Source organism: Buteo buteo, chromosome 14, assembly GCF_964188355.1.
Source record: "Buteo buteo chromosome 14, bButBut1.hap1.1, whole genome shotgun sequence".
In the NCBI taxonomy this organism is placed as follows: Eukaryota; Metazoa; Chordata; class Aves; order Accipitriformes; family Accipitridae; genus Buteo; species Buteo buteo.
This window is the reverse complement of record NC_134184.1, coordinates 16481427-16498536: the sequence shown is the minus strand read 5'-3', so window position 1 is coordinate 16498536 and position 17110 is coordinate 16481427. Positions and strand designations below refer to the sequence as shown.

The window sequence follows — 17110 nt, the reverse complement described above, 5'->3', positions numbered from 1 at the left end:
TAGCAATTCATATATTTGGGTGCTGACATATTTTGAAAATCGTGTCTTCATACATATCAGGGTAAGCACCTCAAAAATGAAAGCAATGCTTTCTGCAAAAGCATTACCTTAAGTGAATTCCTACTATCATCCTGAAAGGCTAAAATAAAGCTTCCCTGCAGGACAGTCAGATGCTTCAGTTGATTTTCTTCAGGCGGTTGCAGTTTCTCTTTTTAAACATTTGAATTCTACAGTAAGAGAGGAGACAGTTCCTATATAAACAGACTTTGCTTCACTACATGATGCAATTATTTCTGGCAACAGAGGAAGGAACTGAATGAAACTGAAGAGATAAACATTCCAGTGAGTAGTCTCTCAAAAATCTCTTAGGTTATAGAAAAGACAGAGACTGAAGTAGTGCATCTTACACCTTTAAAGCACTAGACAACAGACCTTGTAAGAGAGGTCAACCATCAAATTATTTGTCAAGTCAAAAAAAAGAGAACCTAAAACAAGACTGGAAGACACACCAGTACAACTTGTGTCCCCAAAACTGTCTTCACTAAATAAGTTAAGTCTGAAGCCACACTGGAAGAACACAATACTACTGTTAAAGAAGCTCTTTCCTCAAACACACTCCAGATGTATTTACTTCTGTTACTTCTCAAAAATAAATGTGGTATAATAGCACTGTGATGGTTTTATTCACTTTTCTTAGAAATGGATCATGACAACACACGAACCTGTAATAAAGAATCTGTGGAATTTGTCCTCGTGTTTGGTTTGTGCCATTACTGCTCAGACTACATGTACTAAATGTAAATGTTACACCATCTGGACACTGAACTGTGGTCATTCCTCCATCTCCATTGGCAGTCCGGCTTCCATAATTCCTCAAACGAACTGCATATTTCACATTTTCCTTAAAAAGGAGAGCCAAAAATAGTATGCAGTATAAAACAAATATATAGGTTAGGCTTCATGGTATTATGAAAGCTAGTATTTCACATTAATACTGGGGAGTCTGAAAAGTCCTTCAAAGCACTCTACGAAAGAAATTAACTGAAAAAGATCCAGCATTTAACAAAAGTCAGAGCCGTTCTGTGTTCCCAAACTACAGACCATAACTTAAGTAAAATATTACTACTAATACTTGAAGAGTGACCAGGTACCCCAGAAACTTAGCTACGAAATTGCGCACAAAAAAGTTGCACAGTCAAGAATATTCTAAAATTACTAAGCAACTACAATCTATTTTATGCTATTATAACAAGTAAGATTTAATTTCTTTTTGCTGCCAGGATTTCAACTTTTCAGTTACCCAGTGAAACTGAGAATTTATAAAGCAAACATGTCAAGATCAACTTGTAAAGGTGTACACAAAAAACCAATTTATGTTGAACATTCTGATTTTTGTTATCTAAAGAAGTCATATGAAACCTACAGATGCACATTTCTTTTATTTACCTTCAGTGGCACGACTTTGTCAAGTCTGATTTCAGCTATATCACTGGGAGAATCATCTGTGGTGTAAGTTCCTTTAACCAACTCTAAAGATGTCCACCTATGAGAATGAGTTGAATCTCCAGTATGTTCACTCTGATTCAAAGAAACAAAGTAATTTTAATACATTTATAATATAAATACATGACACATTCATGCAATTGTGCAAGTTATGTTTTCTTGCATAAATTGTTACACACAGCATTACAAATAGAACAAAGCTGGAAAACCTGTTCAAAGTCAACAGTAAAGCCTTTCTGCTAAAAAAGGAAAGCACTGAGCAGAGAGGTTAATTTCCCATAGCAACCTATGCTTGCCCTTTGGAAGGGATAAGAACAGTCAGTTAAAGCGAAAAACTGGGTGTAAAAGAACAGAGGTTTTTCTTCATTACAAGAACACACAATACAGTTTTATACTTCTTCTAAGAGAGTACTTCAACAACACATGAAACATCTGTAGCTACAGCCTGGCCATGCTGGTAGGCTACCCCTTTCTTCAATTTTGGTTTAAAATGTTTTAACTTGGTCTCCTTTATTTCACTATTTCCTTTGCAGTTTGCAGAGAGATAACTGGTACTAATTTACATTTAGCTCCAGGAAGTGAAAAGCCCACTATGCTTCAAATATTATTTGTAATAAAGTAAGATTTCAAGACCATAACCAAGGTAAGGACCCTACTGGATATGGTATGTAGCTTGCAATACCACAAAAATCATCACCACAAGCAAAAAAAAAAACCAACCCTACCTACCAGTGCACCGTTTTACTGGCGGCCTAGACTGTATAAGAGTATTACAATATTACTTTGTAAAACATATTATGAAAAACTCTGAGGTTACTTCTGTCCAAATTGTTTTCTCAAATGCAGTACTTACATCATCAACTAATACCTCCAACTCATACTCATGAATTCCTCCTCCACCATAAACAGAAAATCCTACTACAACTACACCAGGTTTGTCGACAGAGAAACATATTGCATCAGGGGATCCATTCCCAGTATTCCAGCTTCTTCCCTGACTTGTTTTAGTGAATCTGTTTGGAGTGGATTTGACAGAATGGAGAGAGTTCAGCCCATCAACCTGCAGAAAGTTAAATACAAGCACCAGAAAAAATTAACTGCTAAATGTTAGACAACTTTAATAAACCAAACTTAAGTGATTTAAATTACCAGATTTTCAGCTGGGTACATTTTAGAAGTCAACTGATAAAACATGTAAGATGCCACTACTGGGGCTTCTATTCAATATCGACTAAAAAGAAAAAAGAAAATATAATTTCTGGTAATTGGGAATTAACTAGGAATTATTAGGAATCTGATTCCTATTTTTTCCAAGTATTTAAATATATATATTTTATAGGATGAATTAGCCCAAAATATAGCTTAACTGTACTACAAGACAACTTAGGTATTTCTGCCTTGGGTAAGGTCAAGATTAAGAGAGGACAGATACAGGTATTATGTAACAGTAAAAACATCTTAAATCCAGATGCTATCAAAAGCTCGGTTCTTTCTGTGAAAAAAGTCTGCTGATAGTACAGAGACAGTGACATCCCTTTAATAAAATCAAATAAATTTCCATCACTTACCGATGTTATAGTCTCATGAAAGGGAACTTCTGTATATGACTATGAATATTTGGATTTTAAGAAGTTCAACTCAGTACCACTCAATTTCAAATACAAAGCAAATAAACTGGAAAAAGTCTAATGATACAGACAAATATAATACACATATAATATTTAATATATAAAGGAAGATGTAAGGAGTATCTTACATATAAAGGAGGAAGACAATGCATAAACAAAACACATTATAAATTCTGACCCATAATCAAAAGCAGACAGGATTAGAACACGAGGCACCCATGATACCATGAGAGGCATAGAGATGCTCAGGTATGTTTCACTGCCTCCAGCGAGCACTGAACAAATATATTTTGAGTGTGTATATGCAGAGACATGCATGCAAAAAAAGAAGCACTCAGAAAAAAACCTGCCATTTTTTAAACAATTTGCAGTATTCTGCAGCCATAATGAAGTAGCTCATTATCAACAGTACTTTCCTAATACAGTGAATACATGCTTTTAAATTTATGTTAAATATCTGAAAGCTACTGAGAATTCCAGCATCTGTGAAAGATCTGCATATCTATAAAATTCCTACCATGGCCTGTATCATATTCATTATATACTTGTCCTGAAAGACTTCGAGTAATGATTTTATAGAAGCTTTACCTCAGATCCTAATGCCGATGCTGTAAGCTCACTCACAATACTAGCAAGCAACCCACAGGTATTAGAAACCAGATGTGAAGAGAAAAGTTCATTTTCTCTTCTAAGGCTGTTCCGTACTGGTAAAACAACAATGACCAACATCTTTTCCAGCACTTCCCGAAAGCTCGTCATCCCTGAAACATTTTCTTCACTCTGCATCATGAAGAGAAAAATGATAAGTGGCATTGTTCTTACTTAAAAAAAGAAACAAACCACATTGATTTTTCACATATTATAAGCATTAGGTAATTGAAAAATCTGTGACTTCTTAAAAATAAGAAATGACTAGACAGTAAAAAAAAAAAGAATTCTCAAAGCTATCATAGTATGTATTCCTTTGTAAAAAAACCTGATTAATATTTTTAATTTCCAGAATGAGGTGGTGTTGACTTTATTGCATTGGAAAGATATATAGGTGTCCTTCTGAGGAGGGAGCTTTTCTTATAGCCTTTCTTGCCATACTGTCCATAAGCATATGTTAGAATACAACTGATATATAGCTACCTATTGAACTCTTCACATCATTGTCTTCCCCACTGTCTAAAAGAAACTCAGAAGCTTTTTGGCTTTGATGTTAGCAAAGAGAATCTTCTATGCAAACAGGTAAGATAAAACCAGTGGTGGGATGCTTCTAAAAAGAGTTGTTCTTTACTGAATAAAGACTATGAAACAAATCTAAGCTTAGGCATCTGCTGTGTCTTCTACCTAGCAGTGACATCCACTGTTTTTCAAGTTATCCACACTGAAAGTCATTCCCAATAAGGAAAAATAAAATCAGCTCTACTGATGAAAATCAAAGATTTGTCTTTCTCACCATTTTGTCTCCCAAAAATATCCAAGTAGTGAACAGATAGGGAATATAACCAGGTGAAGCAAACCTGTATAGACACCTGCACAGAACTTTCTCTCTTTAGCAGTTAAGAGGCAGCTGTACCTAAGACAGAAATATTATCTTTGCATTTAATAGCTTTTGGTGATTTTTTTTTTCTTCATTAATTTGTGCAGGTGCTTTCTAAGTCTGTGAAAGCTTTTAGCATAACAATGGTCTACAGGAATATGTTCCACAGCTTAACTGCATATTTCATGAAGAACAGCAATCTTTTGAACTTACCTTTTGCTAAGGTCTCTGGTTGCTCAAAACTTTTGGTATTGGAAGACTCAACAATTATCCTTTATTTACCTTTCATGCATCATTCATAATTTCATAAGATCATAGCCCTCTTGTCTTCTAAAGTGAAGAATACTATTTAGTAGTCCCATATCTTTGATTACAATCTTTACCCTTTTCATTCCTGTAAATCTACTCTGGAATAACGGAACTGCAAAAATACAGCATTCAAGAGCCCTTGATTAGGAAATCGTTTAGTAACTTTTGATAGAACTGTATGAACTGGGCTTTCCTTGCCCACCTGCTTGTTGATGCCTTTAAAAACTCCAGTTTGAGACATGACATTTTATTACTAAAGCTGTGTTGACTCTTCCTCAAAACACTGAACCTATCGACATGTTCATTCTTGCGATCATGTGAAAAAGCTGAAAAACTGTTGCAGAAAACAAGTCCAAACTGTATTTCTGCCAATTTAATATTCCAAAATAAATAAGAATAATTTTTGCTCAGACATTCTCCAAACAAGAAATAATGGGAATATTTCAGACTTGAAGATGAAAATTGGATAAAATAATAAGTTTCTGAAATAAGCCTTTTAGAAAGAAAACACTCAGGCAAATTCAGCTATGTCCTTATAAAGCTAAAACTTCAACTTACATAACTGTTTTTTTTGCTGCAAAGTAAAACAACTTGTTAAATTTTTAGGATATATGCTAACCTGACTAAGTTTTTCCATGTGTGCAACCAAAAGAGGAAAACGATGTGCCAGAGCAGAGTCATTCTCAGTGCTGACTTGTTTAACCATTGACCGCAGCAATGCCTCTCCATCATAAGCAATTGGAAAGATAGAGGTCAGTTTTACTGAAGTATGGCAGAGAGCAGACATTACAGCAGCAAGAAGCCGGCTACTGGAGGTTTTGAAGTTTGCTTCCTGGATGTCCTAAAAACATAAAAACAAATTAATAGAATGGCACTATTGCATTCAAAGTAAATGAGGGAGAAACTACTTTTGAAAGGAACTTTCCAGTTTTATAGCAATTATAAAAATAATTTAGAGAAAGAATTTCATATACTGTTAGCTTTCCTGTGAATTTTACATTCTCTTCTCTCATGAGCTTCCATTTAGATCTTTCAAATTGGAGTAATTAAAACTTGGTCCACATGTTTTAAATAATAAACCCATTTAAAATTACTTTTGAAATTATGGCACCCTTTGAAGACAAAGCACTTCATATAATTAATCAAACAATTTAATCAGAATAATATATTAAAGAACTGATTCTTCCTTGAATTTTAATATGCTAAATGAATTTTCATCCAAAGCAGCAAATTGTTTACATCTTACTGCAATCAATGCAAGCAAGCAACTACCCTGTTTAGCTGTGGGATGCTCATTCACAGTAAGCAAGATACTTAGAAGGAAGTTGTTGATTATAGAATACTACTGCCAGCTTCTTAAGTACTTTGCTGGATCAGAACACTGTTATAACATATAATAATGAGAACTTATTCACATATTAGTGATGAGTATAAAAATGCCACATGTATGCTCCTAAGCAATGTGCAGCAAGAGTAATCACATCTAAGGCATGGCCTCAACACCAAAAAAGCAGGTGCTGACAGTTACCAGCACCACAAATTTTCTTCACTGTCCAAGAGAGAATCTTACTGCTAAGGGAGACAGAAGTTCCTAGGCTCTTTTTGAACTTGGACAATTTAAAAAAAAACAAAACAAAAACCCCAACCAAAACCCAGTTATGAAAAAGACCAAACTACAGCAGAATTCAAGTTGCAAACCAGGATAAACATTGAAAAGGAATAAAGGTTTTAAATATTGCTTGGCTTCTCTTTGAGCAAAAGGGCAAGTGAAGTTATAATATTTACTTATGCCATTTTAATGTACCTGGTCCAAACAATTAAGCAAGTCACAAAGACATGCCCACTGCAGAGCCGGTGTTGGATAAAATGAATGAAAGCAAGCTGTGAATGTATTATGGCATTCCTGAAGAACAGCTTCTAAAAGACTGAGAGGCTGACTAAGATATCCTTGTGGATCGTTGTCCAACTTCACCATACAATGATCAACTCCTTCAGATAAAATTTTTCTCAGCAAGGTCCTAGTTTTTCCAATGCAATCTGCTAGTTTGCTGGTTTCTTCTACGACTGCCTTTGCCGTAGCTAGAAGTTTACACAAAGAGGAGTGTTAAATGTACAATAAATGAAACATTTTCATATTAAAATGCACATTTTACATGCAAATAAAGCAGCTAGAATTTAGCAATGTTGATGAATCTATATTCAGAGAAGTTAATTTCAAAAGGAAAACAGTGAAGGGTGTTAAACTACATTGAAGAAACCTGAACATCAGAAACTTCCAATTTTTTGGTCTTTCATAATATATGCTGCATCTTAATATGAGCATTGTTAAACTACAGGCATGAAAAACAGACACTGTCTTTCAAATTCAAATTGTGCTCACCACCAAAGCAGCTACTATGTACAGAAATGGGAAAAAAGAGGATACAAATAGTCCAAAGAACTCAACTGTCAAGCCAAACAAGAAATTAATTTTAAAATACACACAAGTTACAGTGTAAATATTTGGTGTTGGATGCTTGGTTATGTAGACAATTGCAAATACCCCGTTTCTGACAGCAAGTCTCTAAATTGCTCCAACAAAACCATCTGTACAAGAAATTTCATCTTATAGCATATGCTACATGAATACTTAGAACAAATTTTGAATGTCCTGTAGATTGTTATTTGCTGATAAACATGAAACAAGTGAATTAAGAGGAATACCTGATATTGGATATATTTCACAGGTGTAGACCCTCAGCAACCTCAGGCAGCAAGTGCCCACAAAACGCAACCTTTCTAAATCCAAAAGAGTAGCAGTGTATTGGAATCCTTTAAGTCCACGAAGTTCTTCAACTCCCAGCACCAGTGTTGTCCAGCTCCAGTGAAGAATGCTCAGTAAAGATTCAAAGCATTCCTATTTCAGGGTATGAAGGATACAGAAGACAGATTTTGTGTTAAAAACAAAAAGTGAAGTTTCAGCAGCAGTATAAGATGAAAGGAAAGAGCATCTATATCCATGTTTATTATGAAAACATATTTATATTTATACACATCTACCATACAACACACAAATCCTATTTGCTTGAGAATAAAAAAGAGGACTGAGACTCTAGGGAACACCTCACTATAATACCATGCTAAAAGCAATTTATAACATATATTATAATAATAAGTGTGTGGAAGTCTTTCAGTTATTTAAGAACTAACAACTGTTTGTATTCTCCTGTAATACAAATTTTGCAGTAAATTTTACTTGCTCTGTCTGCGTACGAATAGTGTAATACCAACTTTTAACAGAATACATTCTTGTCATAGCAGTAAAGACTTATTGGGCTGTCTTTGCTTTGTTTTTAAACAGTTATGATCTGCAGGATCATGGGAACTATATCACATTTACAGGACTTGAAAGTTCAACATAAGCACATGACAATCCACAAGAAATATGAGGATTTAAAAAATGTTTTGTTTGTCCAAAAATCTGTTTCTACTATTATTAAATGTGGTTGATAGTTTCATAAAGTTGTATCTCAGAAGGCAAACTACAAGTATTTGGTATTGAATACCTTCAAGCTGCAGGTATACTGTCAAGTTGCAACAATCAAGCTGATTGTTCAAAGTTAGTTATAAAATCCCTAATGCTCCAGAAAGCCCAAACTCTCCTCTTATCCCAGATCTATGGTGAGGGATAACAGCAGCAAGATAATGAAGAGGGAGAATACAATGTGAAGTATTAAAAGCCACAGGAGTTCATAGCTTAATGCAAATATTTTTAAGCAAACATTTATTAAAAGTAGCTATTAATATATCGATGGTTACTAAAAATGTAAATCATGTAGCTAATACATTTCTAGAAGAAACCTGAACAGAAGATCATCCTGATCATCAGAGAATACTGAAGAAATGGAGAATACATAAATGAGAGAAAGCAAGCTGGTTAAGAAAATTGAACTCTGAGTGTCCATATGGAGGCAATAACTTCAGTGTAACTATCAGTTGAGAATACTGACAGTACATGTAATGCAGTATAAAATATAAACCAGGATGGAACTGAAAATAATGTAATCATTGCTTGTAACAGGTAAGGAAGGGACTTCAAAATCATGAAGACGGAATTGGCCTTATCCTGCACGATAATATTGCATTTCAACTTAATGCAGTATTCCTCAAAATTTGACTAACCTCCTTGTGTGTGAAGAACTGCAGACTATCTTCTACTAACAGTTGCAGTTCACTGTGCCTATTAATACCTCAGCTTATCAAAATTTAATTAAATGCTATCTGATAGTCAATGTATATTGGAATGCATCCAAGAGGTAGATGAATCTCACCAATGACGAATTAATGACAGTAATTTAAAAGCCATGGAAGAGAGCATATAGTAAAGCTCCCTCAAAACTCTAAAAAGCCTGCTAATACTAATTTCTTGGCAGGGAGTAAGGCTTGTACATTAAATACAACCAGGAAGAATGAACTCAACACCACCCCCCCAGAAAAAAAACCCCAAACTAAGTAGCTCAACCTTGTTAGCAAATACATTTCCAGGCTCTCATCCTCCGGTCAATACCAAGCTTAGCTTAGATTTAAGTTTACATCTGAAATCTTCAGAAAAAGTAAAAAAAAAATACCATGTTCTATATATCAGTGTACCTAACTTCTGCTTAATAAAGCAGACAGAAAAAAATCATTAGTTATTTCCACATGTACGTCTTTCAGTTTTCTGAACTTCCAGGAAACACAGAAGATTCTTGATAATACTCACCACTGAGACAGTTCTGGCAAAAGATCTCTTTAAAATATGCACAGGTTCACTGGTTTGCTGTTTTCCTTTGGACGTACTGCCATCACTTGTTGGCAGCCTGGAAAAACAATTTAAGAACTGACTTGAAATCTGCATTTTTTACTTTTAGCAGTTTTTACTGTTTGTATTGTTCAAGTGGAACAAAAATGGAAGAAAAGTTTAAGGTAATTATCAAAAAAATGTTCAATTTCACCATAACTTCCTCCAGTTCCTAATTCTTCTAGACCAGTAATCAAATATCTTGAATTCTCTTCAACTGGCAGAATTCTGACAATTGATAATAAACTTGAGATTTAACTACATATTACATTATTACAAGTATTTACTGTATTTCTTCACATGGCATTTTTAAGACTAGAAATGTTACTCCTTAAAGAACACTAGTTTTGTGAAAGTAAAAATGTATGTGGAAGTAAAAAATACAGGCAGCATCTGTCACTGCAGCACCTTTCCTTTTGTGCCTCTCATGGCTCTTCAGCCATATCCTTCCTTCAGAGACCCCAAGGCTTGTTGGTCTTTGGCTACAGCCATCCCTCCACCGAAATCACCCTAACAATTAATAGGTTATGCCAGAACTTTATGTGCATCTGTCAAAATGAAACCTTCCTCTGGAGAGATAAATATCTATGGACACAAAGCTTACTGGCAAAAGTGAGCTGTTCTTATAGGGGACACCTTGAAAAGGACATGCTTAGAAAGGACATAGCAAGAGAACTGGTATGAAGAGATTCCAAGTTTCAGAATCAACACAGGGCAAGGGGGAATATATATATACATAAAATGTAAAAATTAGGTCTTGGATATATCTGAGGAAATCTGAAAAATATATATTAGCAATATAGTGAAAGAGTTCTAGCTTCTTAAAACAGAGTTACATAACAATTATCATGGGAATAATAAATTTATGGTAACTTATTGTAAAGCACAATTCATTGCCGTTTTTTTCTTCATTAAAATAATGTGTTTGATAGTATACTGCACCTAAACTGAGGCCTACTAAATAGAGTACTTCTGAAGTAGCAAAAAAATGAAGTATGTTAGATGAAATTATGAGGCTCTACAGAACTAAATGAAAAACTCAGAACATATGTGAAGAATGCAAGAAAACGGCAAAGAAATAAATGTTGGTATAATGGATTTATTACTTTTCTCAAAGACACTAAGCTTTCCCTAAATTTTTCAGATACTGACTTCCTTAGCTTAATACAATAATAATGTCATGACACATATGCTTACTTTAACAGGGCTTCTGTTTAAAAAACACATGCCAATAAATTGTTCTAAACAGAGGGCAAAATATTACCTGTATAGCAACTGTGGGATCTGCCCTGCATTAACATCTGTACCATTATTTGATTTCTTGGAACTTTTAAACTGAAATACAACACTGAAAGAGAAATAAACTGGTTATTACTCAAGTAATATTAGATCTCTTCTTTTGTGTTAAAAAAGAATAGAAAAAAATATACCCATCATCTGTAGTAATAGAGGCCTGTCCATGAGATCCACAATCACTGCTAGGTCCTGACACTCTTGCCCAGGCTACATACCACCAGCCAGCTTGTAGGAGTACTGGTTCATCAAACATCATTGCATACTTCTCCCTGGGAGAAGTAAATTTTGAAAAGATGTATGTGAATTAGTTTCTAGATTAATCTTTAACGAATTACACCCTGCTTATAGAAGAAAATTGAAAATGAATGGAACTAATTATTAATCTCAAGTATCTATTATATTCGAAACTTAAAAATATTTCATTGAAAAATATTGTAGTCATTAAAAAAAATAATTCACAAGGACCTACAAATGCCTAAGTCTAGCTTGATCTTACATTTTGAAACAATCAGATATCAAATGCCAAATAGCGTACGGATAGATTAAGTTAAATTAACACACACAAACACTATTACATTTACTATATAATACTGCAAGTAAAGTATTACTTATATTTTTTTAATTCAATTTCAGAAATTTTTTGTAAAATAAATTCTTAGGAATTACACATGAATATTTAAGAAAGTAATAGAATATATATTTAGGAGTATTGACACATAAGAATTAAACCTAAAAGAATTAGTCACTGATGATTTGAATGTTAAATTATTTCATAACAGGGAATGAAAAAGCAGCTAAAACATGGCTAACCACATCCATATGCACAAAATCTTTCAAGCAATAACTGCTTGTATTCTAATGAGCTGAAGCACAATAACCCTTCTTCTGGTTATGATAATTCCATACTGCAGTAAGTTTAATGATGAGTTGTTTAATGCAAATACCCATTTGTACTTGAAAGCATCCTTTTGATAGAAGTATTAAAAAGAGCTGCTGCAATGTTTTGTCTTGTCTTCTCATCAGATGAATATGTGATTTGACTTTGATTTATACAAGAGCAAGTGTGAGATTATTTTTCCTTCTTTTAATTTAGTACCATAATGGCTTGGTGAGGTATTTGGTGTTTTACTACTTTACCCAACACACTTTGTTTGAGTGTAAGTTTTACGTCACTTGCTAAAAACTTCTAATGATGTAGATCTCTGTTGGTATTTAAAGTGATTTTAAAATGTGTAGGAAGAAAGTAAAAATAAATATCAAGCAGTAGGTAGAAGTAGGTAAGGAAAACATCTTACCTAGCAGCACAATCATACGCTAAGACATCTGTTTCAGCAAGAAGGTCTCCATCAGTCTCATGGTCTCCCCCATCTGGACCCAATTCAAACAACTGATGGAGTAAGAAAAAAAAGGTAAAAACACATTTTAGGTGTTAGGAACTTTGTAATACCACTTTTTCCTCTCTGGCATTCTGCAAACTGTCTATTACTACTATTCTTTACCCTTCCCAAAAGTAAATGCTAGTTACTATCACTGACAGGCAAATACCCATCTGGAAGTCAGGATTTTGTAATGTTATTAACTGTTAAAAAATAGCAGTTGACACTGACCTCCCAGCCTCATGCCTAGATATATTCTTAAGTGGAGAAACTCCCTAAATTTTGCCTGCAAGACAAATGCAGAGCATCTAAAAAAAGGCAAAGCTGGGCAGAAGGTGCAGGCTTTCTGTCATTGAATGAAATGCACTGAAGATATACTCAACTTCTGCGGAAAGGGATAGCTTGACTGTTTAGCAGAGCTAGTCAATAGTGTCATAAACAGGTGGTGACTAGGACAAAAGACGATACCCTTTTCAAAAGAACTTGGGTTTCTTACTCAGTCAAAAATCATTTCTACAGTTTGATGAATTTGCAAAAGGACCACAATACACGTCTATGACTTCTCATGCAAATGCCAATTTAATACACAGTTTATCTGTGGTAGGACTGGCAAATCTTATCTTTGCTATAAACTAATCCTAGACAACCAGAAAAAATTGAAAAAATAATACTAGAGTGCTCTCATAGGATTGCTACCTCTAGTATTTAAACATTAGTCGTGCTTTTTTTTGTTAAGTTTCTTGGCTTTCCTTAAACATTTACAATTCTCAGTCATTGTGTTAAACTAAGATAAAGTACAACCACTTATTCTGGATCTCCTGTTGTCTTATGCAAATGTTACTGCTAAAGCATATGCCATCCATTTCCCTAAACCAAACCTTAATAACTATTCATCTGAAAATAGAAAAAGAAAACTCAATAACCCACTAGATGACAAGTAACAACAATAACATATTCTGAATATACACATGTACTATAAATCTCAGACAGATATTAGATCCTTCCTTTACAATGTCTTCCAGGGAGTTTCCGAAATCCTTATTAAATGTGGGAACAGAAGCTACTTATCAGAAACCAGAGCTCTGTTATCACACTGTGTGTTTGTGTGAGCTTTTTTATCCAAAGCCATTTATTTATTTTAAATCAGTGCATGTGCTCCGGCCCTAATCATCCTTATGTTTGGTACAGAGCAGTTAAGTATGTTTTCTGCCATTCAGTCTCAGCTGAAGAATCCCAGCTGAGAAGCTATCCAGAGAGCACTCTGAGAAAGAAGTGGCAGGGAAAGTAGGAAGCATGTACCAAAGAAATTTCAGCTACTGATAAGCACTCTTTTACTGGTTTCAAGAAGCAGTGCCTCATGTATCCTGACATAGGACGTGATTCTAACTTGAAGCCCACAGCACCAATTTTCTGCAGATGGAGCTTTGTGTAAATAGATCACAGAACCATTCGACCCACTACCATATCTGCTCAAAACACCTGTAAGATGACATAGCATTTAGTGAAGGTAGGAATGGGCCAATTCTTGACAATTAAGAATAGTAATTCTCAGATCTCTACTTCACCCACCTTACCTGCATAAGGTTCATTACTTCTCACTGAGAACCCTTCTTGTAGTTCTATTACTAGTGCTTTTAATATACAGTAAACCACTCATTCATCAAGAAATAAAACTAACTTACCTTTATTTTAGCAGTGTATTCACCCCTACCTCCAAAAAGACCAAGACCACCTAACAAAATATCCGTATCAGCACAGAAACGGATAGCTTCTACTGAATGGGCTGAATAACCCCAGCCTCCTCCATGACCTGCAGAAAAAAAAAAAACCAATAAAAATAGTTACTCTATCTTGATCTTTTATTCCACAAGCCTGATCAGCTTGTGCTATAAAATTTTACTGTGTACTTACTTTCAAATCTGTTAACAACACTATAGTCTTCTTTAGAATAAACTTTCATCACTGCTTGAGTCTCTTCTTCTGTATTTGCTACACCCATTTTTAAGTCCTGCATAGCAGCCAAAGTATCAAGACAACCTAAAAGAAAGCAAAACCAAAAGAACTCAAAATGTCTTACTGTTGATTATAATCAGTGAAATGGAAATTAATACTAGTTAAAAAGATCAAAGCAACCTAACTGTTCTGTCCCTAAACCACACATACGCTACCAAATATTGTTATAGCTTTGATTAGATCCGGGGTCACTACTGTAGAATCTAAAGGTTCACTATTGAAGATTGATTTCATTTAAATTTATTCATTTTCCAGAAAAACCAAGAAATGTAATTAAACCTACTTTGCAACTCTTCCAATAGTAAATAAATTGACAGCAACACCTTTTTTTTTTTTTTTCTCCTTTTTACATCTCCCATATTCCCCCCAAAAAGTTGAAGTAGTAACTGAATTATGGGCATACTTAAGAGCCTTCATAAAAGGCATTTTGTTTCATAAGCATGGGTACCTAACGTGCCTTACTCTGACTCAGACACAAAAAAGTACTGTTCAAGTTAAAATTTATCACATCTCTAACACACAATGAAGGAAGCAGGACAAGGAACTGATCACTCGTCACTATCAGTGAGCTACAATAACTTTCAAAGCTGCACTCTGGAGCATTGGGTATGTTGCATATGGCCAGTTTATACATGAACACAGTGGGATTGTTTTTTGTTTTGGTAGGTTTTTTAGACTACAGAAGGAAATCATACTACTCTTAGTGCCCCGTTACACAAAACTGCAGAGTAAATTCTAATTTTGGATACTGCATTTACTTTAAAATAAAAAAAACTTATATAAAAGCACTTTTTCCCTGTCTTTTGGAGACTCGAGGTTAACTTAACACTACTGAATTTATTCTGCAGACTGTTCAAAAAGATCATCTAGGAAAGTCTCTTACTTTATTATGCTGACCTCTAGTAGCAGGTTCCATCAGAACTCTAAAATCCTCTAGCATCATTAAGATGGCAGAAGATAACTATTTTGATTTAAATTAATGCATATCAGCCAGATCATAAGTGATAAGAGCGATGGTGAAAGAATACAAAGTAAAATTTTAACTCAAAAAAGTCAGAAAGCTGTTAGATTACAATTCATTTATACCTTAAGTAATGTTTCTTTATTTCATCTAAGCTTCTGACTCATCAACTATAAATGTATACCTAGAATGTGCAAAGCTGCATGAGATCTGGTGGTTAGAGCTTTGGAACCTGTTGGTAGAGCAAGTTCTGGACTCAAAATACTACACCGGGATTGCATGTCTGGAGCTGAGGGAAGTCTGGAATCGGCAACTACTGCATTGTAACTCCACAGTTCCCTAGCATTTGGTCGAAACCTAGAGCAAGACAAAACAGAGTAAAAAAAAAAAACTTTCACCTACTAAAAAAATACAAAAATCTAACTGATTAAATTTTATAAGCTATTTAACATAAAATGAAGATCTGCTAGTACAAACTCTTAAAATTGAACATCATTACACCAAATACATATAAACTTTACTAGGTTAACACATTAGCAAATGGAAAGACACAAAAATATTCTTGTTGTACTTCAAGTCAAACAGTCATATAATAGGTTTACAAATTTCAGAAAATGTTAGACACTTTTCAAAGCTAATAAATATTAAAATGGTATAGTTTATTAAGAAGCATGAAATAACTAGCAAAGTACCATTTATAATGGCAGATGTACTAAAAAATGATAACGATGCCAAGTGAAAGTAAGAGTTACTCACCTTCAAATAAGAGTAAAAAGATCCTGAGAAATCCAACATATTTTGGTTTTTTTTAAATGGATAACATCACCTTGTGAGTTTTTAAGGGATTATAGAAAAGGGCAGCATAAACAAGGGAATACAAAGACTTCCTGTACTATAGATTAACATGGAGAAAAAGAAAATGAAAAAAAAGGAAGTCTTTGATATCACTATGCAAAAGGAAGAAACAGAAGACATAGGTCTGTGGGAGTGTTCTTAATAAGCACAAAAGGAATTTTCACTTGTACACTGTTCTAAAAATCCAAATGGGGCTAACACGGTCTAATTAATGGAGAAAGAAATAGTTTTAACTAAAAATATTATAGGACACCACATGTATTCAGGATTTCAACAAGTTATCAGTGTGCAAGTTTATACAAACACAAATGAAATTATTTAACCACTTGAATTTCACTACCACCTGAAAAAGTCATAAAGCTCTGAAAAAACGTAATCAAGAATTCTGTCTCTCTGTATAGAGAAACTGCCCCCTTCATTTAAATAGGCATGAATAAAAATGCCCAGGAATGATAATCTATATACCAAATATTTAACTACTAATACACATATTCATGAACATGTTTCTTCTTTAGACTGTTCTAATATTTTCTATTAAACAATTGGATATAACACAGAAATAAATCTACACAGACTCCAAGAATCCATTCTTCAGTTAAGTATTTAAGCTCTAGATTTAGTTCTACAGTCCCCCAAATTTTGCAAGACAATAAAACATCTCAACCCATGTTTACCCCAATAATATTTTTAATATGTGACTTTGAACTTCCTCCATCTGAATAACCATTTTAGTGTGCTACATCAAGTTGAATGTCACCACGTTTTCTCCTCTGAAACTTGCTGCTTTCCCATGGCCATCAATAACTGCATTTTTCATAAACTGAG

General features: G+C 34.2%; 1 protein-coding gene across 25 annotated transcripts in view; it reads right to left on the bottom strand.

Moving 5' to 3' along the window:
- Positions 1 to 17110, bottom strand: part of MYCBP2 (MYC binding protein 2) — a 201492-nt gene that overhangs the window by 95890 nt on the left and 88492 nt on the right. For all 25 annotated transcript variants that reach the window (XM_075046016.1, XM_075045994.1, XM_075045995.1 and 22 more), the window contains 14 exons: positions 15615 to 15787; positions 14368 to 14493; positions 14139 to 14266; positions 12376 to 12467; positions 11215 to 11349; positions 11049 to 11132; positions 9707 to 9803; positions 7669 to 7861; positions 6770 to 7044; positions 5585 to 5806; positions 3720 to 3911; positions 2357 to 2563; positions 1447 to 1578; positions 723 to 901 (listed from right to left, as the gene is read on the bottom strand). In XM_075046016.1, the coding sequence (XP_074902117.1) occupies positions 723 to 901; positions 1447 to 1578; positions 2357 to 2563; positions 3720 to 3911; positions 5585 to 5806; positions 6770 to 7044; positions 7669 to 7861; positions 9707 to 9803; positions 11049 to 11132; positions 11215 to 11349; positions 12376 to 12467; positions 14139 to 14266; positions 14368 to 14493; positions 15615 to 15787 (2235 nt within the window). The remainder of the gene's footprint in view (positions 1 to 722; positions 902 to 1446; positions 1579 to 2356; positions 2564 to 3719; positions 3912 to 5584; positions 5807 to 6769; positions 7045 to 7668; positions 7862 to 9706; positions 9804 to 11048; positions 11133 to 11214; positions 11350 to 12375; positions 12468 to 14138; positions 14267 to 14367; positions 14494 to 15614; positions 15788 to 17110) is intronic.